The sequence below is a fragment of the Takifugu flavidus genome, chromosome 13, assembly GCF_003711565.1.
Source record: "Takifugu flavidus isolate HTHZ2018 chromosome 13, ASM371156v2, whole genome shotgun sequence".
Classification (NCBI taxonomy): Eukaryota; Metazoa; Chordata; class Actinopteri; order Tetraodontiformes; family Tetraodontidae; genus Takifugu; species Takifugu flavidus.
The window spans coordinates 9,037,399-9,065,322 of record NC_079532.1 but is presented as its reverse complement, the minus strand read 5'-3'; the positions used below and the strand labels follow the sequence as shown (position 1 = coordinate 9,065,322).

The 27,924-nt window shown below is 51.9% G+C and overlaps 2 protein-coding genes across 2 annotated transcripts in view; one reads left to right on the top strand and one right to left on the bottom strand.

Moving 5' to 3' along the window:
• Window positions 1-22,536, top strand: part of eif4g2b (eukaryotic translation initiation factor 4, gamma 2b) — a 59,973-nt gene extending 37,437 nt beyond the window's left edge. Inside the window, exons 3-22 of the mRNA XM_057052635.1 lie at window positions 15,511-15,618; window positions 16,037-16,102; window positions 16,189-16,314; window positions 16,877-16,979; window positions 17,052-17,183; window positions 17,266-17,332; window positions 17,415-17,566; window positions 17,649-17,759; window positions 17,870-18,052; window positions 18,209-18,350; window positions 18,424-18,587; window positions 18,684-18,797; window positions 19,370-19,498; window positions 19,567-19,671; window positions 19,765-19,980; window positions 20,062-20,320; window positions 20,400-20,604; window positions 20,742-20,950; window positions 21,174-21,295; window positions 21,376-22,536. Of these exons, the coding sequence (XP_056908615.1) occupies window positions 15,511-15,618; window positions 16,037-16,102; window positions 16,189-16,314; window positions 16,877-16,979; window positions 17,052-17,183; window positions 17,266-17,332; window positions 17,415-17,566; window positions 17,649-17,759; window positions 17,870-18,052; window positions 18,209-18,350; window positions 18,424-18,587; window positions 18,684-18,797; window positions 19,370-19,498; window positions 19,567-19,671; window positions 19,765-19,980; window positions 20,062-20,320; window positions 20,400-20,604; window positions 20,742-20,950; window positions 21,174-21,295; window positions 21,376-21,441 (2,779 nt within the window). The 3' untranslated portion in view covers window positions 21,442-22,536. The remainder of the gene's footprint in view (window positions 1-15,510; window positions 15,619-16,036; window positions 16,103-16,188; window positions 16,315-16,876; window positions 16,980-17,051; window positions 17,184-17,265; window positions 17,333-17,414; window positions 17,567-17,648; window positions 17,760-17,869; window positions 18,053-18,208; window positions 18,351-18,423; window positions 18,588-18,683; window positions 18,798-19,369; window positions 19,499-19,566; window positions 19,672-19,764; window positions 19,981-20,061; window positions 20,321-20,399; window positions 20,605-20,741; window positions 20,951-21,173; window positions 21,296-21,375) is intronic.
• A 670-nt stretch (window positions 22,537-23,206) lies between these two features.
• On the bottom strand, window positions 23,207-27,893 carry LOC130535862 (trichohyalin). The gene is made up of 8 exons (XM_057051224.1): window positions 27,483-27,893; window positions 26,919-27,059; window positions 26,443-26,643; window positions 25,997-26,184; window positions 24,539-24,752; window positions 23,832-23,930; window positions 23,566-23,630; window positions 23,207-23,477 (listed from the first exon to the last, which is right to left on the bottom strand). The coding sequence occupies exons 1-8, from the start codon at window positions 27,747-27,749 to the stop codon at window positions 23,249-23,251; spliced, it is 1,404 nt and encodes a 467-aa protein (XP_056907204.1). The 5' UTR covers window positions 27,750-27,893; the 3' UTR covers window positions 23,207-23,248.
• Window positions 27,894-27,924: the final 31 nt, after the last annotated feature.

Sequence of the window (27,924 nt, the reverse complement as noted above, 5' to 3'; positions counted from 1 at the left end):
ATTGCAATCACACAAACAGCTTGATGATTAGTGGCAGGAGTGGGGGGATTAAAAGACGAGTGCGGGGGATCCGGATGTTCTGGAAGGATGCGACGCCAAATTCTACTGCTGACAGGAGGAAAATAAACAGGTAAATAAACAGCTGACGGTGGCGTGCGTGGTCAGGAACACGTCCCCCTGTGCCCACCAACCTGTGGTTCTGACCCATTTTCCACCTTCATCCATCACATCCAGACTTCCCGGAGATTTCTTCCCAACCAATCCCGTTTCCTCTTCCCTGGCGACCGTGACATCATTCCAGACTTTGCTGCTCCGTCGTGTTGGGAGCAGACGAGCCGCATTTGAATATTCCATTAAAGCTCCGCGGTGCTTTAAACACGCCGCTGGAGCTGATTCATACAGTTCATTAATGACGCTCGAATGTTTGTCTAACCTCACCACAAAGACGTGACACGGTGATGATTGACCTAAGAAGAAGGTGTGTGTGTGTGTGTGTGTGTGCATGCACCAGTGGTCTGATTAAAGGTATATTTAAAATATATATACCTGCAGTGTGACCTGGATATCAGGCTGGAATAATAAGCTCTTGATTTTGGAATGCAAATGAGAAGCACCACAAAGAGTGTTTTCCTCCTTCGCCTCCAAGTGGGAGAGCCGGTGTTAATTCCTCTCTTCCTCTCCAAATTGATTAGAGGATCAGCAGGCTAATTCAGCCCTGGAGGAGCTGCACGCCGACAGAAGCTCCCCCGTCAGCCCCAGAAAAAGCCGTCCACGAACCCCCCCGCGTCCGCCCTGTTGCTCTCAATCTCCCAATCAGCCACTGGTGAGCTCACGCTCCTGTCTGTGCGGAGCGGCACCGGGGCCCTTTGCAAATTCTCTCCTCGGTAATTAAAAGTAATTAGATGTTGAGCGCGCTTAGAAGGCAGAAGCAGGTGACGCGGACACAACCATAGAAGAAGTCTCTGGCACCGAAATGGGCGAGTAAGAGGAGTCACCTGCAACAGCGTGGGCGGCGTGTGGGCGCCAGTAAAGACGCCGCTGGCAAAAATCTGCGTGCAACAAGCATCCTGAAACAAATTTTCCTTTTATTCCTCTAAACACGTTCAACACTGAGCGAATCACCACGAGCAACCGTCACTGGACGGGTCCAGTTTCACCGGCACTGGCGGCGCCGGTCCCGTCCTGTCACGTATGATGACCAGCTCATCATCGCTCCTGAATGGAGAAGAACTGCTCTGCGCCTCATGAAATCCCGTCTGACTTGTTGTGAGCAACCAAAAAAGAGCAGAGGGTTTAATAGACGGAGCTCTTCCACGCTTCCATTCCTTTCATTATGTGCTGATTTATACCTGTCTTTGTGCATTAGGAGCACCACACTCATGCATAACAAGGACAGTTACTGACTCCAAAATGGCGTTACCGACTGTGTGTGTGTGTGTGTGTGTGTGTGTGCGTGAGGGTGTGTTATTAAGGAGCGGTGTCACAGCTCCTGGCTATTGTGGGGACTGTAAAGGTAGATGTTCCAGAAGGCAATTTGAGGTGCTTAATGACCCAGGAGTTGCATGATTAATGGAATGGTTTACACAATATTTCTCCAGCACCGCGGCCGTGCGGCTGGAAAGTCTGGGCATGTCATCTTTAAGAGCCTCCCCGCTCAAGGTCGGCTAAGCCTGGAGGAGAGCCCACAGAGACGGCGGGGCTATTAGTGGACTTTCTTTCCCCTTTCTGGTCCGCTCACGCATGCTAGCAGTCAAGTGTGTGTACAAGCACACACCCCGTACACACACACGGGCATGAAGAGGTGAATATAAACACACAAGCGTCGCCGCACGCCAGACATTTCCACCAGGGACCACCCCAGCGTTGTGGGGGACCTCTGGGACTCTGCTGACCTGCTTTGAGGAAGAATTCCTCGTTAGCCGAAGGGAGCTGGAGGATGATGGAGTGCAGGTCCGAGATTGAGCGGTACTCTGTGTGTGACACGCACACACACACACACACACACACGCGCACGCAGACACATGCACTTCAGCAGCAATCAGATGAAGTGACAGTTCAACTGCACCATCTCGTGTTCTCCAGCCTAATGGGGAGCTTTGAATGGAGCGCTGGCACTTCAGAAAGAAGAATCTCCCGTTGTGGACTCAGCACTCGCCGCGCTAACGAGGCTCGTCGCCGGCCGATGAGATGGAATTACTGCACTGACTTTTTCTGTGTTAGCAGAGGAGAGTAAAATAATTAGTGCTTTGTTTTGCTCCTGGCCTGTGCAAATCTGCGTGTGTGTGCGTGTGTGTGTGTGTGTGTGTGTGTGTGTGTGTGTGCGTGAGGGTGTGTTATTAAGGAGCGGTGTCACAGCTCCTGGCTATTGTGGGGACTGTAAAGGTAGATGTTCCAGAAGGCAATTTGAGGTGCTTAATGACCCAGGAGTTGCATGATTAATGGAATGGTTTACACAATATTTCTCCAGCACCGCGGCCGTGCGGCTGGAAAGTCTGGGCATGTCATCTTTAAGAGCCTCCCCGCTCAAGGTCGGCTAAGCCTGGAGGAGAGCCCACAGAGACGGCGGGGCTATTAGTGGACTTTCTTTCCCCTTTCTGGTCCGCTCACGCATGCTAGCAGTCAAGTGTGTGTACAAGCACACACACCGTGCACACACACGGGCATGAAGAGGTGAATATAAACACACAAGCGTCGCCGCACGCCAGACATTTCCACCAGGGACCACCCCAGCGTTGTGGGGGACCTCTGGGACTCTGCTGACCTGCTTTGAGGAAGAATTCCTCGTTAGCCGAAGGGAGCTGGAGGATGATGGAGTGCAGGTCCGAGATTGAGCGGTACTCTGTGTGTGACACGCACACACACACACACACACGCGCACGCAGACACATGCACTTCAGCAGCAATCAGATGAAGTGACAGTTCAACTGCACCATCTCGTGTTCTCCAGCCTAATGGGGAGCTTTGAATGGAGCGCTGGCACTTCAGAAAGAAGAATCTCCCGTTGTGGACTCAGCACTCGCCGCGCTAACGAGGCTCGTCGCCGGCCGATGAGATGGAATTACTGCACTGACTTTTTCTGTGTTAGCAGAGGAGAGTAAAATAATTAGTGCTTTGTTTTGCTCCTGGCCTGTGCAAATCTGCGTGTGTGTGCGTGTGTGTGTGTGTGTGTGTGCGTGTGTGTGTGTGTGTGTTCCTCTGTCAGGTCAGAGCAGTTTAAACACTTGAGCAGTTACAAGCAGCTGAGTGATTGTGAATACAAATGATGTCAGTTTTGGCCAAAGGTTCCCTGCAGTTGCAACAAAAAAAACAGCAAAAAATTCCTAACACACAAAAACAGCCCACGAGCGAAGGTCCGTGGGGATCTGCGGGGAGCCGGCCTCGGAGCGCTGGAAGGACTTTACACAATTCATTCATTAGTCACCTCGTTGGTCACAAATCAAAGTGCTTTTCTGTGCCCACGCTGAGGCTCGAAACACGGAAAATACTCGATTTAGCTTGATTCCAGATACCCAGATACCAGGAGAAGGTGGACACAAGATGGCCAGGTACACTGAAGCTGCGGCTTCTCGAGCAATTTGAGGTGGAATAAAGAGGACAAACTGACAAGAGAAAATGGTCAAAGAGGAGCAGCGTTGGAGCTCCAGAACTACATTTGTAACAAGAGGACCCAAATCTTTCTGCTGTGGGGAACAATAGGTCCAGGAGTGCACAGGAGAGGTTTTTGCTCCCTGAAAAGAAGCAATTCTCCACTGAAACATCAGCAGAGTGGCTATGAAGTCCCACGTAACCTTCTCTAGCTGAAGAACCTCAAACCCGCCACGTTGCCACAGTTGAAGGTTTTCATCTGTACGTTCTCTCACACAAAGAAACTGGATCTGGTTCTCGGCGCTGCCGCTTGTCTTTCAGAGCCTTATTCATTCCCACATCCCAGACTGTGACCTGAGTAAATCACTGCCCATTCAGGGAAGGGAGCTGGAGGTAGAGGTCCATTAGACTGCCTGCCCCCCCCCCCCCCCCCACCTGAACACAACTAGAGGAGAAAAGAGGTGAAAAATGCTGATTATGGAAGAGCAAAGAGGTCTTTCAGGGAGCAGAACTCTCAAGGACAGCGAGCAGGTCGCCGGCTGGGACTGGGCTCATCATTAGAGCTGCTGCGATGCTTCGACGACGCTGCAGAGGTCAGAAGGAGCATTTTAGAGCAGAGCGCTTAAATGTCATCTAAAAAGACGGCGTCGTGCTCAGCCCCCCCACCACACACACACACACAAACATTCAAGTGCAGAGCTTTGCACACAGATCCAGGTGTGCCGGCCCAAACACTTACCTCCAAAGCTAATGTGGCAGCTTCCCTTCCGCTGTGAAAACCCCTGCTGCAGGCGTCTGTGCACAAATGAGCGTAAGAATGAGCCGCGGGTCTCTGCTCAGCCATGCTGGAGGCGTTTCCTCCTCATTTTAATGCACAACAGCCAACAACAAGCAGCTCAATCTACTCAGGAGAAAATTACAAAGTCCAATCAATACAAATGTACCCAACAAGGCTAAATACCAGCTGGCCTGATAAACAGCTACTTCTCTGTGTCACAGGAACAACAGGCAATCTGACGCTGAAGGATGGCTTCAGAGGGGCGAGCGAGGGGAGCGGGGGCGACTGGGGATGGAAACATATTCCTTTTTCTGGCATTTTTACACTTCTTCTTGTCTGAGGCAGATTCAGCTGGTGCTGCAGCAGCAGGTCATTTAGCTTCTTTTGGAGACTCAATTTGGGGTCTGGCTGCTCACAAATCTTTCATAATGAAGCTAAAGTGGAGTTTTGGAGGGGGAAGATGTGGCGAAGAAGCTGATTCTCACAGGAAAAAACACTGAGGATTTCTGTAAAACGCCAAGTAAGAAGATGTTGTGTTATTTAAAACGCTCAACTGATCTCAAGGGTTTTAAGGGAGAAAAATACTCCCATAATTAAAGTAGAGTGACCTCTAGTGGTGGGTGATGCAGAGCTTTTTAATATGTGCCCATAGAGATGTGGTGGTCACCTGTCAAAAGAGTAAATGAGACCTTGTGAAGTTGGTGATGGGAGATCTGTGCAGGAGAACCTGCAGCAGGTCTGAGGGAAGAGTTGGGAACCAGTTACTGTTTCAGGGATTTCCTTCAGAACCTTCAGGTTCAACATGTTTTGCCTCGTTCTGTCTCACACCAAACAGCCGCACAGGGAGAGAATTCTATCAAAATGTTTAGAATTCTCTCCTCTTCCCAACAGTCTCCACACACGAGCTTCTACCCGAAACCTTTACAAAAGATCTGCAGTGAAACTAAAATCTGCAGTTCCCCTTGGCCTCCGTCAATAAGTTGGATTTGCAACCATTTCTCTTCAGAAACTGGAGGCGTTTCTGCCAAACCAGCCACTTCAGAAGCCCTCAGAGGTTCTTCAGGTGGATGTGTTTTTATAGCTTTAAAATCTTCGCAGTGTTGATTATTTATTTGGAAGCTTAAGGGATTAAAGTGCTGGGGAGAGGGAGCATCGATAGGCCTGCAGTTAAGCCCTCCTGCTGTGAGATGGTGAGATGGTCTCTATCGATGAGTTCCTCTGACGATACCGGTCTCCCCGGGGGTCCGGTCTCCTCGGGGGTCCGGTCTCCCCAGGGGTCCGGTCTCCCCAGGGGTCCGGTCTCCCCGGGGGTCCGGTCTCCTCTCAGTGGCTCTTTTGATCGGTCCTGTTCCAAACCCAGACGTGGACATCAGCGTCATCGGCCGCGTGTCTCAAGGTCAAACGTCGCTCTTTAACAGGAACTCGAAACAGGAAGGAAAATCTTTGGGATGTGGTCAGACGTGTGTGTTCCAGGCCGCTGTGGGCGAGAGCCTGAGCGGAGGTGAAATACACTGCTGAGTATTGATCATGTGATGCAGCCTCTCCCGCCGTCTCCGCCCACATCGATCGGACCAGCCTGGACCTGCAGGGCAGCAGCTCGGCCGTGCGCCTGCTGCAGAGGAGCCCTCCCACTGAGCCTTTCACCCTCATCTGGGGGCCTCGGAATGCCATTCCCCCCTGGTTCAGGCTCCGATTGGACGTATGTGAGCACTTTCACTGGCCGCCATTTAGCAAACGCTCTTTTTCAGTCCAGTTATGAGCAGAAGCTAAACCAGGTCTGGGGTCCAGTAGGGGATTAAACCAGGTCTGGGGTCCAGTAGGGGATTAAAGAACTCCGGGCTTCCTCCCACACGTCTCTCGTCTCTAATCTGCCCGTTTGTGCTGGTCTTCTGTTCTGTTTGGGGGGTTTGGGGAGCTCTGTGGGCCCGTTTTGCTCCTTCTCGTTGGAGCTGAAGTGTAAACGGAAGAGCTTCTGCACGGACCATCTTTGCCGTATCTCCTGCTGTTCCTGTAGGAACGTCGGCTGCGTGCTTCCCAGTTTGTGTGGTTATCAGTCAACGTTCCATCTGCTGCAGGTCCGGCACGTCCGGCCAGTTTCATTTGCACTGCAGCTTTATCGTTAGCGGCAGAGATAATGTAAACATTTCCCTAATTGAATTCCTGAATAATTAACGGAACACTGTGATTACATCTTTCATCCGTCTGTGTCAGGCGGTGGGAACGACGGTCTCTTCTCATCTCTCAGAACCTTTCGGGCTTCACTGAAACTGTGTTGCTCTTCTGAGACCTTCTGCAGGGTTCTGTGGTGGAGGGGGCCCGGCCGCTCTGATCTGCTGGGGATCAGGCTGTCGGCGCCAAACTACCAACCCTCACGTGCTGCAGGACACTTTTTCTCGAGTCCACTTCATTTCCTCCTCCTGTTTGTTAAGACTTTATGAGTCACGCAGCATCTGCATGGTGGAAACGCCCTCGGAACCTTTCCTGAGTGTGTTTACTTCCACGGAAACACTTGTGAAATGAGGACATTTGTGCTCTGAGTGTGTGTGTGTGTGTGTGTGTGTGTGTGTGTGTGTGTGTGTGTGTGTGTGTGTGTGTGTGGTGTGTGTGTGTGTGTGTGTGTGCGCGACCTCTGCTGGGTTCTTATCTTCCATGCAATAGTTGCAGCAGCTTGATCCAGGCCCATTTCTTTTAATGTTGCCTGAGCAAACGTGAAGACGTGGCCAGTCTGAGGAACCCGGCGCTGGACGCCTTCATCTCCTCCCTCCGGATGCAATTTGTGCATCGTTTTACCAGAGAAACACACACACGCACCAAATGTTTCGGCAGCCTGACATCTAAAAAACGAGCCATTTGGAATTACAGCAGCTCCATAAATAAATGATTATTAATGATTTGGCTGCACTTTAGGGCACATTTGATGGATACTTTTACACGTGAAACATCTGAAGACACTTTAAAAAAAATCTCTAAAATTTTCACTAAGCAAGCAAATCCGGAACCTTGAGTTCTATTTATTTCCCAGCAGTCTGATGCCCGAACAGGTGTTTCCATCCTAAAAAAATTCAGATTCTCAGGCCCTCTGGTGGCAACAAACAAATCCAGAGTTTGATCCAGTTAGTGCACGTTTTGGTCACTGCTCCTCACTTGATAGTTCTCAGCAGGAGCTCAGGCTTGTTGGGAGTCTCTCTCTCCCTCTCTCCCTCTCTCTCCTCTCTCTCCCTCTCTCTCCCTCCCTCTCTCCCTCTCTCTCCCTCTCCCTCTCTCCCTCTCTCCCGCTCTCCGGCTGGGGTGCGTTCACTGCGGCACGCTGCTGCGGGGCTGCCATGTTGCGTTGACAACACAGCGTGACGCACCCAGGCAATAAGAGACTCACAACTGAGCACAAGTGACACGAAAATCAGGTGCTGGTGAAAGGTGTCAGGAATAATCAGCGTTGTGGGGGAGGGAACAACCTGTTTCCAGGGCTGAAATATGGAGGTTAAAGGGCCGCAGGTTAAACATTTTAAAGTTCAGCAAACATTTGATGCTGCGCGTGATTTGGCGGCGCGCAGCAGCACGGCGACGGCACCAGTGTCCTGACGAGAGCGCTGCAGATAACAGCCCTCTTCCAAGGAGCCATCAGCTGACTGATCACATTAGCAAATTAAAATACAATAGTGCACCGCGTCCTGTGAGCAATAGGACGGTCCGTCATCGTGAGTTATCGCTGCAAATGGCAGCCTGGCGGCACGACAAGCCTCCACGCATCACTGAGGCTCTGCCAGCACAGTTTCTGATGTAATGACTCAAACCCATCACCCATCATGATGTACAGGATCTTTTTTTTTGCTGCGCTGCTGCAGCAACACGACCCCCCGAACACCCGTCACACTGGCCTGATGGTTGAAAAGGTTTTATTTAAAGCAGGAAGGAGATGAGAGTGACAGAGAAATGAGGAGAAACACGCTGCTCTGCTGATGTGGAAGAATGAAATGATGGCGAGGGGGCTCAGACCGGCGCCTGTGGCTCGTCAACTGCTTTGGTCACAGACATTAGCATTAATGACAGGCATTATGCTTTTTTCTGCATATGATACTGTCAGATGTAATAAACTTCTCCTTGTGCAGGGCAGCTTGGTATGCTAGAGGCTAATAAAGGAACCATGTCTGTGTTGTTGTTATGAGGAGCAAGCTGACGACCACCAACCCGTTCTTGGCGTCAAATATGTGTTAATATAAACATTGAACGGCGAGTTCAAGTTTGGTTCAGGCAGATTTCCTGTGTGGTCGAGTCGTGAAACATCTTTCATGCTGCTTTTATTTATTTATTTATTTTTAAATCTTCCCATGGAACAAAACAAACGTGCCATTTCACTATTTACCAGAATATAAAAACAAATTCCTTAAACTTAACCGCCACAACTGTCTTGTGTTATTTCAGACTGCATGTACCTCCCCGGACCAGCAGGGGGCAGTCATGCGCATAGTTCAGTTGGAAAAACGTTTCAAGAGTTAACATTTTTAAACAGAAATTTTGATCTGCATCACGACCAAAGGCTGAGAGGGTGTTACTGTCAGCTGTGGAACAACAGAAGAAGATGGTTTGTGCTATTTTCACATCACAATAACGCTGCCTTTGTTCTTTTAAGAGCAACAGCCACAGAAAGCTCAGGATGAGTCTGGTGCTCATTTGAGGGACACAAAATAGTGATTGAACTCATTCTTTTTCCACAAACACAACAGATCTTTTTGTGAAGCAGCTCAAATCTCAGAAGGAGACGGTTTCCCGGCCCTGGGAACAATAGAAGAGTCCTTTGCTGTTCGGTGTGCAGGTGAACAGTTCTGCCGACCGAGCTGCTCAAACACGGCGACGACCTCCACCATTTAGGCCAAGAAATACACACACCAACACACACTTTGCCGAAATTGAATAACAACAAAGTTTAAAGTTCTGTAATGTTCCAGGCTTATCAGGCCTGGCTTAATCAAGCCGTGAGTAAACAGGATTTAACAAGGCCGAGTCCCCTGCAGCAAACATGCGTCGTTGTCGGCGCTAAGCTAATCTCTCCCATCACCTCTTTTCATGCTTAAAAAGAGAGACACTTAATTTCCCCGGCTGTGGCAGAAGTTAAACGGCACATTAGTTCCGTTTATTTTAAATTAAAAAGTCACCTTTTATGTGACCGGCGCCTGTCTGATGATGGGAGCGGGATAATTGCTGCGATGGAATAATGGTGTTTGCACAGGCGAACAAGGCAACGAGCAAACGGAGATGAAGAGGCCGTATTTGCTCAGAGGCTGGAATCATCTGCTTGTGTGTGATATGTGCTGATCCACAACACAAGCACATTTGTTTGTGTTTGTCTTCTCATTTGCATGGAAATTTGTGTTTTTCCTCCCTAAAGAACATCTGAGGACATCGTTAAATGTTGAAAGGCGAGCACATAAATTAAACATCGCGGTTTCCTGTTGCCGTAAACTTTGGCAGCGATTTCTTGTCACATCGTAACTCGTGCAGCAGCGGTCGCTAGCGTGGTATTATGGTCTGTGGCTCAGGTTTCTGCTTTTGTTGATGCTTGTCAAGCCCACAGAACCCTGGATCGATCCCCCGTCTTCAGGGGAGCCCGGTTCTTCTCTCCAACCGTCACCTTGCACAGAGTGAAAGAGGAATCCTGAAAACTGGACCGTTGGCTGCTGCTGACGTGGTTGCTATGGAAATAATCTGCATGGATGAATAGTTTTATGCTGAAAGTTTGGAGATCTGGAGCTCAGAGGTTTACTCTTCTTCCCCACCTTCCCCTCAAAGTGCCCTCACGCTCACACTGTCCATGTCTGTAGCCCAACGTGAGGGAAACCGACGCCAAATTAGCCCCCGACACGGTTTAAACGTGTTTATGTTGCTCTCGTGGTTCTTGTGGAGACAAATGGACACGAACGTTGCTTTGCCCTTTTCTGCTTTTTCGATTTTACATCATCGTTTGTCTCCTTCAGGTAGCCGATCGCTCGCTACAGAGGTCGCGACCCCGTCAGCTGGCGGCGCCTGAGCCAACGGAGAAGAAGGTCGCTGACGGCTGCGTGGCAACACAGAGAAGATCAGACGCTAAAAGGTTGTGCGAGCGGAGACGCGGTGAGTGTCAATCAAAGCGCACGTGCTTCACTCTCCCGGTGGTTGACTGGCATTTGAAACGCCAGCGTGTGCACGTGGGCCCGTTGGAAAATGGTGCTGTAGCAGATGCCAATTTGTCTCATACGCGTCTGCAGAGGCGGAGCGAAGTGTTGACGTGAGCGGCGTGTTGGCGTGAGCGGCGTGTTAGCATGAGCGGCGTGAGCGGCATGTTGGCGTGAGCGGCGTGTTAGCATGAGCGGCGTGAGCGACGTGTTGACGTGAGCGGCGTGTTAGCGTGAGTGGCGTGTTAGCATGAGCGGCATGTGGCGTGAGCGCCGTGAGCGGCGTGTTGGCGTGAGTGGCGTGTTAGCATGAGCGGCGTGTTGGCGTGAGCGCCGTGAGCAGCGTGTTGGCGTGAGCGGCGTGTTAGCATGAGCGGCGTGAGCGACGTGTTGACGTGAGCGGCGTGTTAGCGTGAGTGGCGTGTTAGCATGAGCGGCGTGTTGGCGTGAGCGCCGTGAGCAGCGTGTTGGCGTGAGCGGCGTGTTAGCATGAGCGGCGTGTTAGCATGAGCGGCGTGAGCGCCGTGAGCGGCGTGTTGGCGTGAGCGCGTGTTAGCATGAGCGGCGTGTTGGCGTGAGCGCCGTGAGCGGCGTGTTGGCATGAGCGGCGTGTTAGCATGAGCGGCGTGTTGACGTGAGCGACGTGAGCGGCGTGTTGACGTGAGCGGCGTGAGCGGCGTGTTAGCATGAGCGGCGTGTTGGCGTGAGCGGCGTGTTAGCATGAGCGGCGTGTTAGCATGAGCGGCGTGTTAGCATGAGCGGCGTGTTAGCGTGAGTGGCTGTGTCCTGCCGGAACCGCCAGCATCCTAAAGGGTTTCCTTCCTCATCCTCTTCTCTTGGGTTTAAATAATAATAAAGTCACAGAGTAAACTGACGTTGTTCAGGTGGCTCCTCGGAATGAGGAGTCTCTCCCAAACCATAAGGTGAAATACTAACACGGGATTCCGTTGGGAGACGCAGGGAAATCCAATTCGGTGTGTTGGCTGATTTGACTGTAAATTGAGGAACGGCGTGCTGATGTCCACACAGGAGCCAGCGCTCCCGTTTCCTGGGGCTTCACTCCAGGTTCTGGCACCAATTCCCAGTGTTTACACCAGGAAAGGCCGATGGAACCGGAGAAGCAAAACCTGAAGTCAGTCGACCCCAACAAAGCAGCTTTCTGTTTCCCAGGTTCCAGACTGGTTTCACTGGGAGGACCCCAGCACCACCCGTCCTCCGGGCCCAGAAGTGGGATTCAGGGCTGGATTAGGATCGACGTTCCTGACACCACCAGGAAGCGGGCTCGTTAACGAGTGCTGGCAGATTAACTGTGATTAGCGGAGTAGAAAATGACGATGATCAAGGACGGAGTGGTAAATAATGATGATTATGAAACCTCGGACGTAAGAGAGACAGAGTGGGGGGGTCCAGACCGATGTGGCGCCGACGCTCCGCTGAGCCAACACCTCGTGTTTCTTCTGCCTATTAGGCTGATGTCTGACAGCACGACACAGAACCTCCAATTAAGGTGATTTGGGTGTGGATGTCGTCCTTCAGGAGGCCACCTCGGGTCTCCTCCGTCCTCCCGGAGACACGTGGCCGCCCCCCGAGCAGCTGTGAGCGCCTTTGGTGTCCACCACACACGAGAACAAGGTTTTAGCTGAAGGAAACTTCCACCCAAATCCGGCGTCTTTCCCTCCCGGAGCTGCTGGTGTTGGTGCCCCCCCCCCCCCCCCTCTTTGAACATTTTTACATAACAGCCTCTTATTTGGGGGGAGAAAAGAGTTTGAATAGGAAGTGCTAATATTTTAATCCCACATCCCCGAGACAGAGACAGGAAAAACACAAACAAACACGATGTTACAAGGTTTCGGGTTCCAACTGTTGGATAATTACCCACATTTGCATCGGCACTCCGGAGCCCAGCGGAGGCTCCGGCTCCGGCTCGCACCCTCCTCCCTCTGCCTCTGTCCCGCCAACGTCCTCGACCGCTTGATCCTCTGAGACCGACGAATGAAAGAGTCAAACAAATGTCCCAGGGTGACGCCGGAGCGGATCCAGTGGGCTCCCCCACCTCCTCAGGGGGCGTCTGCACTGCCGTCGCCTTGATGGGTTTGGGAAGGTCTGAACATCCTGGGAGGTTCTCAGATCCAGCAGAGCCGAGGAGACGCGGCTGTGGACACAGGCTGTGAGGTGTGAACAGGTCCGACAGGCTTGGATCCACGGCTGAGGCCGGAAAAGCCGTCAGGAAGTGCCTGGAATTTCTCCAGGAATCCGTCGTTTCCCTCGTTTCACTTTCTGCTTCCTGTGGAAACCACTTAATAAAATTAAGTGGTCAATAAAATTTGCAACCGCTCAATTAAACGTGCACACGCCAGAGGAGCCGAGGCCTGTTTGAAATGAGGGCCGTCACTGTTATTTATTAATGACGGCTAATTGGGTCGGACCGTGTCATCATCATAAAGCAAAGGTTAGCAGCAGGGTTTTCCTGGAGGTAACGAGGGAATGACAGAGAGAGGACAGAGGTGCGGAGAGACAGAGCAGCTCATGCTGCGTGTCGTCCTGAGAGCTGCAGGACGTCGTCAGGAGACCCAACAGAGCCGAACCGGCCCGGACCTGACGGGAAGGTTCATTCTACCCTCTAGTGGACAGATGAGCGAACTGCATCTAAACTGGGGGTTTATTGGTTCCGTTTTCTTTTAGTCATTTATTATTAATGTGCAGTTTACAAAGTGCCTTTTGTTCCTTCACACGATGAAGTAAATGTAGAAACAGTGTGTGTGTGTGTGTGTGTGTGTGTGTGTGTGTGTTGGGAGGGGCGCTGTGAAACCTGATGTCTGCTCTGAGAAGCCGGCTTCACCTTGAAAGGATGTTCGGGCCGCACCGTTACCTGAAAAGGTGCACGCCAGCGGTCACGAGGAAATAATTGTGTGGGTGGCTTTTTTTTTTCTTTTTTTTTTTTAGAAAAGTTTTTTATTCTTGGTAAACTGAAAAGGTGATGAGGTGGCGAGTTGATTAAGCGCAAGTGTGAAGGAGGCTTTAGAGGTGTCTGAGGTGATGGAGGTCCCCAATTATTCCCCCTGGCTCGTGCAGAGCAGAGGGGCGCTGTGAGTTATGCTGCAGCTCGCCCTTCGACTGGGATGAGTCAGCTCTGAACAACAGAAAAGGTCCAAATGTAGTCGCTTTGAAATGTTCCGGACTGGGAAAACCTTCAAAGCTGATTTTAGTCAGCAGATAGAACGATGGGTGAGCTCCCGGGCAGCCAGAAAAGCCTCGTCCTCCATCATTCCACTGATTTATGATCCATATTTGATATAGATAAATGTCTCTACACATTATTCATGCCGGGCAGAGATTTAGTGGTGGAAGAGGAGACACCGGTTCAGCCTGTGAGGATGGAGCCTTTAAGCAAGAGGTGCTCAGATTCGGATCCTCCCGAACCTAAACGCTCAGAAAGACACACGTTACACTCTTCATTGGTCTCTTTTGACCTGAATGGCGAGGTTTCACATTAAAAAAGGATCATCTGCAATGGATCAAGGGGCATTCCTCTCAAATGAACTATGTGTGCGTGCAAGTGGGGAGCAAAACATGCAGAACGACCCTATTTAAGCGTCGTGTGGAGAGGGCTGTGATGGAGCCGCGTCGCCCCGGATTGGAGGAACTTCTCCGGCTGCAGCAGCGTCGCAGGAGCCGCTGTGTTTTTCCTGCACTGCAGATGTTAAATTGCCTGTCAATCAACACAACGAGGTGGCCCTTTATGTCACGGCGCCTCTCATTGGTCGGCGCGCGCTTTTGGACCCGCCCTACTGAGTGTTCTTTCCTCTGATTGGTTGGAACGGACACCGCAACGGATTATCTGACCAATGGAAGGCGGCGACTTTTCTGTCTCTGCCAAGCTTTGGGGTTCTCCAGCTAGCTAACGCAAATAAGCCAGGCAGTACGCAGGGGGTTGATGTGTGTGTGTATGTGTGTCAGTGCGGTCAATTTACTCTGCTTTCAGCTCTTCTGGTATTCATATTAACCCCCGCTTCCTTTAGAATTATCTCTTTTTTTTTCTTTTGTAGTCACACAACAACATAAAACTGAAGTTGCTTTGGTAAAGGTAAGGCACAATTTTCCTCTCTGCGAGACCTCACCGGCTCGTCCAAAATGGCTTCTGCTGCTAGCCAGCAAGTAAAGGTTTTAAACATCAGCTTGTTTAAGCTAACTCGAGCATATTAGCTTCGGAGCCGGCAGATAGCCTAGCTTAGCCGTGGCTCAGCTGATGTACATCCAAGTAGAAAATGGCGTCGTTCGGCCCCTGGTTGACGTTATTGATTGGAAACGAGCTCCAGGTAGCGCGACATATGCAATCAAGCTGGCCCCGCTTCAGTTGAAGTCGGAACTGTTATAGATCGATCCCGATTCGGATCTTTAGCTTATCTACCGTGGTAGGATGGAGACATTAGCGGCTAGTCGTGCCGCCCTGCCCCACTTCTCCTCGCCTCTGTCACGTCTGGGATGGTCGGCTGTCCCGCTTTCACCCCAATCGGCCACGACTTTTAAATAAAGTTGAAGGTTTTTCATGTCCGTTCATACATTCCCATGCAAACGCCCCCCCCCCCCCTAAAAAAATCGATAACTTGTTTTGTGGATGTTAGCATCCGAGCTAATTAGCGTTAGCCAGCTAGCTGACGCACCTTTGCTTTGTTGTAGCACAGCAGATTCCGACAGCTTCTCTCTCAAAATAAATGGACCGGACTCGGTGACATTTACTCGGCGCCCTCGTTCCCCTTTTGCGTGCACTCGTCACGCTTCAACGGTACATTTTTCTGCCCTTTTTAATGCATTCCAGATGCTTTGCTGTACACCTTTGGCAACGACCGTGCCGAGGCTGGTCGGGTTCTGACGGTCCGCTGCGGTGGTTCTGGGACGTGACCGTGGGCTCTTTGCATCTGCGGAGCGGTTCATTCCAGCAGTGCGTGCGTGGATGTGCGCCCCCCGCCATTACTAATTGCGTGTCTCTCCTTCTCTCCGCAGTACCGTTCCCCCCACCCCCTCCTATTATTCTGATTCTTTTAGTATTCTTCATTGTCAAGCCGCCAAAGTGGAGAGTGTGATTGCAGAAGGGGGTGCTTCTCGTTTCAGGTAATAAACCACTTCCACACACATGTGGGTGCTCCGGGTAGCTCTGCCCCCCCCCCAGGGAAGCCCCCAGCCCGGTGCTGGCCGGGGGCTTCCGGCCCTGCGAACAAAGCAGGATGTGGGGGAGCTAAAATGGCTGGTCGGCCTCTCCTGCACGGAGCTGCATCACAGACGAGACGTTCGGGCCTCTTGGTTCAGCTTTGACATGCACAGTTCTACGAAACTAAATCAAAACCTATTAAAGTCCAAGCGGAGCCCCTAAACCCTCCCCAGGCCACTGGGGGGTGGTCTGACACCGTCGTTAACCTGTTTATTCCCGTCACAATCGGAAACACCGGGTATTTAGCTGGTTTTGGGCCCAGAGAACGTGATGTGGATGACACCATTGGTGCCTGAGTTCTCCTCACCTTTGCTCTTGCAGTGCTTCTTCGGGGGGAGGAGGTGGTAGGGGTGCACCTCAGCACTATCCCAAGACTGTCGGCAACAGGTGGGTCCTTCACCGTGGGTGGGGGCGTGTGTTTGTGTGGCTGCTGGAGCCGCTGGAGCTCAGTCTCTGTGTGCCCCCCCCCGCAGCGAGTTCCTGGGGAAGACCCCAGGGCAAAGCGTCCAGAGATGGGTTCCTTCACGAAGCACTAGACGAGATGTCAACTCCAGCACCGAAAAAGAGCGTCACGATGCCATCTTCAGGAAAGTGAGGGGGTAAGCTCCTGTCTGGCCCACCTGTCTGTCTCACCTGTCTGTCTCACCTGTCTGGCCCACCTGTCTGTCTCACCTGTCTGTCCCACCTGTCTGTCCCACCTGTCTGTCTCACCTGTCTGTCTCACCTGTCTGTCTCACCTGTCTGTCCCACCTGTCTGGCCCACCTGTCTGGCCCACCTGTCTGTCTGTGTCTCTCCTGTCTGTCTCACCTACCTGTCTGTCTCTCTTGTCTGTGTTTCCTGTCTGTGTCTCACCTGTCTGTCTGTCTGTCTCTCCTGTCTGTCTGTCTCTCTCCTCTCTGTCTCACTTGTCTGTCTCACCTACCTGTCTGTCTCACCTGTCTGTCCACCTGTCTGTCTCTCTCTCGTCTGTGTCTCTCCTGTCTGTCTGTGTCTCTCCTGTCTGTCTGTCTCTCTTCTCTGTCTCACCTACCTGTCTGTGTTTCCTGTCTGTGTCTCTCCTCTCTGTCTGTCTCTCTCCTGTCTGTGTCTCACCTACCCGTCTGTCTGTCTCACCTACCCGTCTGTCTGTGTCTCACCTACCTGTCTGTCTCTCCTGTCAGCATACTCAACAAACTCACACCTGAGAAGTTTGACAAGCTATGCCTTGAGCTCCTGAACGTGGGCGTAGATTCAAAACTCGTCCTTAAAGGGATCATCTTGCTGGTGAGTGTCGCCCCATCTGCTGCATCTGCAGCTGCTCACAGATGTTCACAGATGTTCCTCTGCCCCCCCCAGATTGTGGACAAAGCCCTTGAAGAGCCCAAGTACAGCTCGCTCTATGCTCAGCTATGTCTGCGCTTGGCAGAGGACGCGCCCAACTTTGATAGCTCCTCATCTGAGATCCAAACATCCCAAAAGCAGAGCACAGTGAGTGTCGGCGGGCGGGAGCGCCGCTGCTCTCCGGGGGGGAACGCCGTTGTGAAGCCGTCCGTCTCTCTTTGTCTTTCAGACCTTCAGAAGATTGCTGATCTCCAAACTTCAAGATGAATTTGAGAACCGCACCAGAAATGTTGAAAGTAAGGTTCTGTGGCTCCTGGGAGGGTGTTTCTGACGCTAACGATGCTAACGATGCTAACGCTGCTAACGCCTGTTCTCCAGTCTACGACAAACACGACAACCCTCTCACTTCGGAGGAGGAGGAGCAGCGGGCCATCGCCAAGATCAAGATGCTTGGCAACATTAAATTCATCGGGGAACTTGGCAAACTCGACCTCATTCACGAATCTATCCTTCATAAGTGCATCAAAACAGTGAGTCTGCTCTGTTGTTGGGGGGGGGCAAGAACGGGGGGGGCAGAACATCGTGTTTGACTGCTGCCCTTCTTCCCCTCAGCTCTTGGAAAAGAAGAAAAGAGTCCAGCTCAAGGATATGGGGGAGGATTTGGAGTGCCTCTGTCAGATAATGAGAACCGTGGGGCCGAGACTCGACCATGAGAAAGCAAAGGTACGCCTCCGACATCCCATCATGGGGGTCCTGTTGTGTGCCGTGGTGTCGGGCCTGGCCCGGCTTTCTGCCGCCACGTTCAAGCTTCCCCCTCTCCCTCTGGTCTCCAGTCTTTAATGGATCAGTACTTTGCCCGGATGCGATCCTTAATGAACAACAAGGAGTTGCCGGCCAGGATCCGCTTCCTGCTGCAGGACACAGTGGAACTGCGAGAAAACAACTGGGTCCCCCGCAAGGCTTTCATCGACAACGGACCAAAGACGATCAACCAGATCCGCCAGGATGCAGTGAAGGTAGCGTTGGTGGGGGGGGTTACAGGTGATCCCCGGGTGGGCGGGGCCACAGGTGATCCTGGGTGGGCGGGGCCACTTAGTGTCGCTGTGGGCCGTCCTCGGTCGGGTCTGGGGAAACCCGAATAAATGCTGATGGGCTCTGTTCTGCTGCTGCAGGATTTGGGTGTCTTCATCCCGGCGCCCATGTCTCAGGGGATCCGGATGGACTTCTTCCTGGAGAGCCCCTTCATAGCCAACAGGGTGAAACTGGACCGGGAGGCTCTGGGGGGACTGGCCGACATGTTTGGACAGATGCCAGGTTTGCTCTCACAACTCGCCTCTCGCCTTCGCTTCCGTCTCTAAAGCCCAACGTCTGCGCTTCTGCACCTCAGGCAGTGGGATCGGAACGGGCCCGGGGGTCATTCAGGACCGGTACTCGCCCACTTTGGGCCGCCACCGCACCAACCCGCTCTTCAATGGCCACGGGGGCCACATCGCTCCTCCTCCGCCGTCACAGTTCGACATGGGGCCAAAGTCCTTTGTTAAGTCCAACCAGGTGAGTTGCCGGCGCCGGCCGATGGAGCGCGGCGGTGCCGCGGGTCACGGTCCTCACCTCGGCCCGTGTGACCCCCCCTCCCCCCTCCCCCCACAGGTGCAGAACCAGCATTTTCTCAACCAGAACCAGAACCACATGGCCCAGCAGCAGGTCCAGACCAAGGACATGCCTCCACGATTCAGCAAGAAAGGGCAGATCAACGCCGACGAGGTAACCTGGCGACCCGTGTCGGGGCCCAGATTATTATTGGATGCATCATGCGTTTCATGCCCGATGATTAGAAAAAAGACGCGTTATTCTGAGGATCACAGCAAGCTTCCAGTCCTCCCTCTGCTCCTCCCTGTCTGACCCCCCCCCTCTCTCTCCCCACGATTCAGCAAGAAAGGGCAGATCAACGCCGACGAGGTAACCTGGCGACCCGTGTCGGGGCCCAGATTATTATTGGATGCATCATGCGTTTCATGCCCGATGATTAGAAAAAAGACGCGTTATTCTGAGGATCACAGCAAGCTTCCAGTCCTCCCTCTGCTCCTCCCTGTCTGACCCGCCCCCCTCTCTCCCCCCCCCCCTCTCTCTCCCCCCCCCCCTCTCTCCCCCCCCCCCCCCCCTCTCTCTCCCCCCCCCCCTCTCCCCCTCCCCCCCTCTCCTCTCTCCTCCCCCCCCCCCGGCTGGAAGCTTGTCCACTGATTACCAACAGAGATGAGGGCGTGCTTGGCTCCATAAGAACCAGCGTTCCGAGGTAACAAAGGTTGTGTTCTGATTGACATCTCCTGGTCCTGCAGATCAGCCTCAGGCCTGCACAGTCATTCCTTCTCAACAAGAACCAGGTTCCCAAGCTCCAGCCTCAGATCCCGACCATGATGCCTCCCAGCGCCCAGCCCCCGCGCACCCAAACCCCTCCCCTGGGACAGGTACCCGGCACCTTTCTCACAGCCTTAATGGTGCGTGTGTGTGTTGCTAACGTGCTGTTTGGCGTTAGCCTCCGCAGCTTGGCCTGAAGACCAACCCTCCTCCCATCCAGGAGAAACCTCAGAAGACAAATAAGAAACCTCCTCCTGCCAGGGAGGAGCTGCTTAAAATGACTGTGAGCAGCGCCGCTTGTTGTTGCTCCTCAGCAGACGTGGAGGTAACGGTTGAGATGTGACTGATGGTTTGTGCCCGGTTGAACCTGCCGCAGGAGGCGATCACGGCGGAGTACTTGAGCAGCAAGAACCTGACCGACGCCGTGACCGGCGTGCGAGACATGAGGGCGCCCAAGCACTTCCTGCCGGAGATGCTGAGTAAGATCATCATCTGTTCCCTGGACCGTCCCGACGAGGACAAGGAGCACGTGAGCACGCTGATCCACACCCTCCGCGCTGAGAGCCTCATCACCGGAGAGAACTTCATGCAGGTACAGTCTCGCCCTTCACGCCAAACCGCTGCCGAGACCTGGAGGCTGAGGAAGAAGCCGCGTGGTGTCTCCTCTCCGCAGGCTTTCCTCAACGTCCTGGACCAGTGCCCCAAGATCGAGCAGGACGTGCCCCTGGTGAAGTCCTACCTGGCCCAGTTCGTCGCTCGTGCCGTCATTGCCGAGCTGGTGAGCGTGGCCGAGCTGGCTCACCCGCTGGAGAACGGCACCCACTTCCCCCTGTTCCTGCTCTGCCTGCAACAGACGGCCAAGCTGAAGGACCGAGAGTGGATCACCGATCTCTTCCAGCAGAGCAAAGTCAACATGCAGAAGATGCTCCCAGGTAGCCAGGTCCTCCCGCAGCGTCCACCTCAAGGCCGTTTCAGGCGGTTTCACCGGACGTTCTGCCTGCTTGTTTCCAGAAATTGATCAGAACAAGGACCGCATGCTGGAGATCTTGGAGGGGAAGGGTCTGAGCTTCCTGTTCCCTCTGCTGAAGCTGGAGAAGGAGCTGCTGAAGCAGATCAAAGCAGACCCGTCCCCACAGTCCATCTACAAGTGGATCAAAGACAACATCTCTCCTAAGCTTCACACCGACAAAGGCTTTGTCAACATCCTCATGACCAGGTGAGTATCCAGCCCTGAAGATCCTCTCGCACACCTCTGATGTTCTGTTCTGAGGGAATGTTGGGTTGCCAAACCAATTCCCAGGGAAATTTCTGCAGATTTGTGGGAAACTTGACCTTGTCTTTGATCCTTCCCAGTTTCCTCCAGTACATCTCTCAGGAGCTGTGCATGGCGGACAACGATGAGCAGCTGGCGGCCCCCTCCAAAGAGCAGCAGGAGCAGGAGAAGCAGCTGCTGCTGGCCTTCAAACCCGTCATGCAGAAGTTCCTGCACGACCACACCGAGCTGCAGGTCAGCGCCTTGTACGCCCTGCAGGTGCACTGCAACGCCAACGCCTTCCCTAAAGGTAAACGCCTGCCCCCACCCACCACCCTAAAGTTTCCACTCGCCAAAGCCTGAGTCATGCTAGCCTACAACAGTTAAGCTAATGGCGCTGAGATGTTGCCATTACCCAGTTTGTCCACAAGGTGGTGCTGAATGTCCTGGTGCTGGACAAAGGCCCTGAAATCTGGGTTTAATGCTTCACCACAGCAACCAAGTAAGTGTTTGTGTTGTCACCTCCTCTTTAGGCATGCTGCTGCGCTATTTTGTGAACTTTTACGACATGGAGATCATTGAAGAAGAAGCCTTCCTTGCATGGAAAGAAGACATCACTCAAGAATTCCCTGGAAAAGGAAAAGCTTTGTTTCAGGTACTGTTGCCCTGCAGGGAAAATCTCTTTGTTGAACTCTGATGCACAGAACAGTAAATATCAATGTTTGCCTTGCTCAGGTCAACCAGTGGCTCACCTGGCTGGAGACGGCGGAGGAAGAGGAGTCGGACGATGAAGCGGATTGAACGTGCGGCTGACGACGACGTCGCTCATTATATGATTACAGTCACCTTCCTTTATTAAACTCCTGATAATTTAACCACGACTACACCACACTCGGCTGCTCCCGCCTCACGCACGTGCCGCCACAGCCGCGCAGCCCCGCGGGCGACCACCCGCGGCGTGACGGCCGGCTGACACATCAAATGTTGCATCACAGATGTTTGCGTTTTGGACGTGTGACCTGATCAGCTGCATGAAGTCTGGAGTGTTTCATTCTTTCTTTTTAAATTTCTGTCTTGCATGTTTATAACCCCCCCCCCCTACTATTAACTGGTTGTTCTTCCACTAGTTAACAGCTTTGTTTAAGAACACATAGAGGTCCTACTTCGGGTCAAATTAGCATCACTGCTAGTTCACAGGGGGATTAATTAGCGGATCTTTCCAGCCATCTGCTTTGTGATCTTGTGGATCCGGAACTCATTTCACCATCTGATCCTTAAAGATGGGGGTGGGGGGGTTTGTAGGAAAGGCTGCATACCTGCTTGTGTCACCCATTCAGGAGATTCCTGCTGTGTGCTCCCTTCTCTGCCCCGATATTCCCCCTCTTGTATCACGTGGCTGCAGCAGTCCAACAGCTCCCGATGTTCCGCATCGGCGGCGTGACATTTCAAGGTTGCCTATGTTTCTACCTCTTAGCTAGACGGGCTTTTTGTTTTGTGTAGTTTAGATTTGGTGCTGGGATAACGACATCGACGAGCCCGCGCACGCGCTGAAGTGTTTCGTTTTGGCCCAGTTGCACAATAAATTTACTGAAGCAGATTTTCCTGTGAATCTTGGGATGATTTACTTTCATTGATGGGGGAGCATCTTTACCTTTTCTGCGGGGTCACTTAGTGAACGGGATGAATTGAATTGTAAATGTTTTTCTTCAAATTGGCTAAAGAACATCTGTGGCTGGGTTGTAATGGAGCTGCCCTCTTAAATATGAACTAAAGGCTGATGCTGAAGCAGGGTTTTACCTAAGAATAATGCTTATAAACCATGACCATACAGTAAAGTATTTAAGATATTTGTGCATGTCTGTTGCTTTAATGTTAATAAAGTCCAATACATAAGCACCAGGACTCTGAGTCGTGCTTCTTTGTTTACTTTTCATCTGGACATAAATCTAATTATCCTTGTAATTAACTTTACATTCTTAATGCGTTGCTATTTATAATTTCTGGACACGTTTGCCCCGCCCCCTACGTGACTGACTGGAGCTTCAGCCAATCAGCGCCGTCCCTGACTGCTCACCTGCAGATGTTATAATGTGACACACCTGTGGATGAGGTGTTGGACCCGGTCCTGGAAGGTCAGAATCCTGCCAGGTTTTCTGTCCTCCCGGGTGGAAATCGGCTCTTCCAAAGGCCCGAAAAACCGAGATTTCCACCCGGGAGGACAGAAAACCTGGCAGGATCCCGGCCCTGGACTGAGTTTTGGCATTGCTGGTTTCCAGGGGTCGGAGCCTGTTAGCGTCCGAGCGTCTTTAAGATGATCGTGACATTATCGTCAGGATAACGACGCTGACTTAACGTGTTGTTTAGAGTTGAGAGTGGAACAGAATAAAATTAATGTGCCTTTCCACTTCTGCTCGTTTTTAACGATCCAATCAGAGCGCGAGCGGATGCTGCTGCAGGATCGTCCTTAAAAATCCCGATATTTCACAAGGAAACGTCGTGTCCACCGTCCTCTGCTGCCCGACATTAAACACCATTTATTACAACATTTATTACAAAAACAGCCCAATCCCATCACAACAAAGCAAGTTTATTCATTTAGAGGATTTTATCAGCATAAAGAAGCAGAACTTTGGAAAGACGGTAGTTTATTTAGAGGAAACATCTGGCTGGAGGGGATCTTAGTCGTGGTCAGTAGGGATCCAAAAATATTCCACCACCTTCCTGTTCCTGCGCTGGGGGCCAGTTTCAGGACGTTGGCCCCCAAAGGCGGGCAGATCGTCGAAGTGACTCGGGCCCTGGTCCCCCCGAGGTGCGGGGCAGAGACCCGGAGCATGGTCCTGAAAAATCAATTATCATCAACATCTACCCCCCTTGTATCCATGACAACACACAGAAGTGGGGTTTTGGGCGCCCCCTGCTGGTTACCTGGATGAGCTCCTCTCGGGCTCCTGGGTGCTGGGTTCTGGGGCGAAGAACACGGGTTCTCCCTCCTGGTCCAAATCACATAAACGCCTCATGAACATTGATACATCTGAGAAGGTTCTGATGCTTTTTAATTGGATTCCATCCAGATTAACAGTAAATGTTAAACTTTGTTGTCTTTAGTGCAAAGGTCACGAGGGTCACGAGGGTCACGGCCACAAACCGACCAGCCGACGTTCCTCAACTGTCCCACCCTGAACTTGTCTCACCGTAAAGTTCCGTGTCGTTCCGTCGGGATTTTTGAGGATTTTGACTCTCTGATCACTTTCAGTCATGCAGAGGAAATAAGTCTTGATGTTGGCCTGACACTGAAGATCAAAGGAAATCATCATCATCACCATCATCATCACCATCAGCAGCACCATCACCACCACACCACATCATCACAGCAACCATACACCACACCACCACCATCACCATCAGCATCACCATCAGCACCACCATCAGCAGCACCCAGCAGACACCATCCCACCACCACCCCACACAGATCAGCATCAGAATAAGCATCATCACCAACCACAACACACCATATCACCACCACTCATTACCCAGCACCACCATCACCACCACATCACCAGATCATAATTATCACATCATATCAGTCATAGTCAGATCATCATCATCATCAACACCACCACCACACCATCATCATCACCACCACCACCACCATCACCATCATCATCAACAACCACCACCATCATCACCAACATCATTATATCACCATCACCATCACCAACAACCATCACCATCATCATCATCATCATCATCATCATCATCATCATCATCATCATCATCATCACCACCACCACCACCACCATCATCATCACCACCACCACCACCATCACCATCATCATCATCACCATCACCATCACCATCACCACCACCACCATCTTCATCATCATCAGTGTCCTCTCACTGTTTTGTTCTTCCTCAGGGCCTTCACATCTTCCTCAGCCTGGATCTTCTCAGCTAACTCTCGGTGCTTCTCCCTCCAGCTGAGACACTCCTCCGCTCTCTCCCGTCTCTCCCTCTCAGTCAGGCGTCGCTCCGCCTCGGCCTCCCGTTGAGCCTCGTTGGCCTTTTTGCTCTCCTCCTCCAACGCTGTGGCTCTGCGCCGCAAGTTAAGCTCGCTGAAAACACACGAGTAAAACACACAAATAAAAATATGAATACATTGTTGACTTTTAACTGAAGATTGGATCATCTCATCTGTTGCACATGGAGCAGAACTCGGAGCTGCGATGGGTTGTCGTTACTCGGTGTGGCCGCTAGGGGGCGATGAGGGAACCAAAGCCTCTCGATGGAATGACTCCAGCTGGAGGGAGGAGGACTTTCCTCCTGAAGAATCTCAGTGATTGATTGGTTATTTATTCAAGACCCAACAGAATCGGGTCTGAGGTTGAGGCAGAGGCTTGTACTCAGCTCACCCTCGTGTTTTTAACGTGCTCGTCCTTCATAAAGAGCTCAGCTCAAATGAATGTGGTTCAGCTGGCTCCAGAATCATGGAGGCGGCGAGTCGTTCCATCATTCTAGACACGTGAGTCTGTCAGAGTGAAGCTAAAGTGAGATTTCTGCTGGGCGCTGGGACCACCTGCACTGTGTCAGCATCAACACAGCTGGGATTTAAAGCTCTTCCTCTGGCTCTGTTGTTTCGGGGCCTCTCCTGAACCCTCACAATTGGTTGGACTCCTGTTTGACCTCTGGACGCTCTGGATCATCTACAGTGAACCGTCAGACGGCGCTCATCACTCACACCGGTGTGACCTCATTAGGCTCCAAAATATGTTGATCTGTTCCACAATTCCAACAGAACAAAGAGCCCAAACCCAGAGAGCATAAATCTGGAGCTGTCAGGTGTTCTTGAGCAGCACGTCTGTGTTTCATCTCCACTGATTGGATTAAACGTGCCCTCGTTCATCTTCTCAGGTGTCACCATCTCTTCTCTCACCAGGATTTGATAAAAATCAGCTTTTCACCTTTGCTGCATAATTCTTGCTGATTAGATTATCAGGCTTGTTGGAGAGGAACCATTCATCTCCACAGGAATTCATGTGCTGGATTATTGATGGACCCTCCATCTGAACACCAGTCAGGAGTTTCAACACAACCTGGATCCAGATCAAGACCTTAGCAGCTGCTAAAACAGAGATGCTAACAGACCAAAGACCACCTAATGTTCCTCTTTCTCTTACTTTCTTTTGTGTTTAATGCCTCCTGAGCTTTTTTCTGCTGTCTGAATGTTCCTCCTGACACCATAAATGGTGATGAACTCAAGTTTAACAGTTTAGTAGCGCTGAGGAGAGATAATATCTGGAAATGTTGTGTTTTATGGAGAATTCCCTGCTGCAGTGCAGTTGATTGATGCTGCGTCCACCTGTCCTCCACTTGTTGCTTCTCCTCCGTGGTCCGTCTCAGCTGCTTCCCCAGCTCTTCTCGCTCTCTCTGCAGCTTCTCCTTCTCCTGCAGCAGGGCCTGGTTTTCTGCAGCCACTCGCTCCAGCGCCAGCTTGGTTTCAAAGTAACTCTTCTGTGTTTGGGCCAGCGAGAGCTGCACATCAGTGAGCTACAGGGGAGAAAGGAAAGGGTCGCGTGACGTCACCTTTCACGACAGCGTCAGCTCAGAACCCCCATGTTGTGTCCTGCACCGCCCCCTACTGGTCCACCCAAGTATTGATTCAACTGGAAACCGTCTGAGCTCAATTCTTGAGTGAAACCGACCAGTTTAGACCAGTTTAGAGGCAGGACGTCACCATGGAGCCCAGGAACATGGTGGCCTGCAGCTGTGAGGCTGCTCCTGTCTCTGACTGTGTCTGGCTCAAACCTCTTTCTTGAGCTGCGTCACTTCTTCCCTGGTGCGGCTCCTGTCGGCCTCCGCCACCTCTTTGTCCCGCTGACAGCCGAGGGCCCGGGCCTCAGCCAGGGCTCGGCCCTTCTCCGCCTCCCCTCTGGACCGGTCCGCCTCCTCCGCGGCCTGCGAGCACAGCGTCGCCCTCTGCAGGCTCTGATGCAGCCTCTGTTTCAGCTGTTGGAGGGGCAGAAAGGTCTGCTACAGAGTTACTGCAGGAACTGGGTCAGAAACATTAGAAGCTGCCTTTGTTTGTAGATGTAACAGGACTCCAGACGCTCCGAGTCAGAGAAGTGAGCCGTGAATGTGGCGTATAGCGTAAATTCTCCATTTGGACCATGTTTGTTCTGATCTCTATCACCACAGGACCTGCTGCTCCCCAATGATGAGCTCTTACAGAGAAGCTTTTCTATATTCTCCCATGATCCACGTGCATTAAATCCAACCTTTACCTCTCTGACTTGAGCCTGCAGCTCCTGGTTGAGGTTCCTGAGGTTCCTCATGGTCAGCTCGTTCTCTGTGCGCATGGCGATCCGCTCCATGTGGATCTCATTCGCTAAGAACTTGTTTTCTCTCCTCAGATCTTCACATTCCTTTAAAGACATCAGCAGTCCAACTCAGTTCTGGGACCTCGTAAAATCCAAACAGGGATGTCAAAGAAGCTCGGAGGAGGATGTGTGTGCTGACCATCCTCAGAGCTTCCTGGAGGCTTCCAGGTTGTTCACCTGCATCACAGCAGCTCTCGTATGTGCTGTCTTTACCTCCATCAGTTTGACTTTTTTATGGTCAATCTTCTCATAAAAGCATAAACTGAAACCTCCAGCGTGGTTCAAGATTGTCATTAATAAAAGAGAAGATTTCATCACCTGGCTTAATCAGATAATCAATATTCACCACCAACACCAGTGTGTTTTTACCTCAGCGCTGATGGTCCTGGTGACACAGTGATCCATAAAGAATCCATAGAGGTTCTCACAGGGCATCAGAACTGATCACAACCCCCTCCATCACCTTACCTTCCTCTTCCTGACCAACTCTCCCTGCAGATGGTTGATCTGGAGGAACGAACCACTGGAGGTGATGGTGCTGACAGGCCTGACCGCCCGAACGGGTCTCCTGAGGGTTGTGGAGAGACCTTTGACCTCTACGGAGGTCCCGTTCCCAAAGCGAGCGCCTCTGCTGATGTTACTGCTGCTCACGGACAAAGACTTGCACAGGCCTTCGTCCAGCGAGGTCTTCCCAGCCGTCTGCAGGTCCGTGTGGGATTTGACCCTGAGGGACATTTTAGCACGAGCCGGAGGACACTGCGAGAGCGGACCGATGAAGACGAAGACGTGGAGAATGAAGCTTCTGGTGGCTGGATGGATCAGCAGCAGAGTCTCATTTAATATTAATGTCCAGTGAAACCTGAGCAGACCAACCTGCAGGGACGGAGGCGGAGAGCATAAAGTCCTCGGC

Bases quoted from the DNA above. Each gene is read 5' to 3' on its own strand.
- LOC130535862 (XM_057051224.1), bottom strand. From the start codon at position 27,749: ATGTCCCTCAGGGTCAAATCCCACACGGACCTGCAGACGGCTGGGAAG. The intron at 27,060-27,482 runs GTAAGGTGATGG...ATGTCTTTAAAG, and splicing joins AGTTGGTCAGGAAGAGGAAG to GAATGTGAAGATCTGAGGAG. The intron at 24,753-25,996 runs GTGGACGCAGCA...GTGTGTTTTCAG, and splicing joins AAGCAACAAGTGGAGGACAG to CGAGCTTAACTTGCGGCGCA.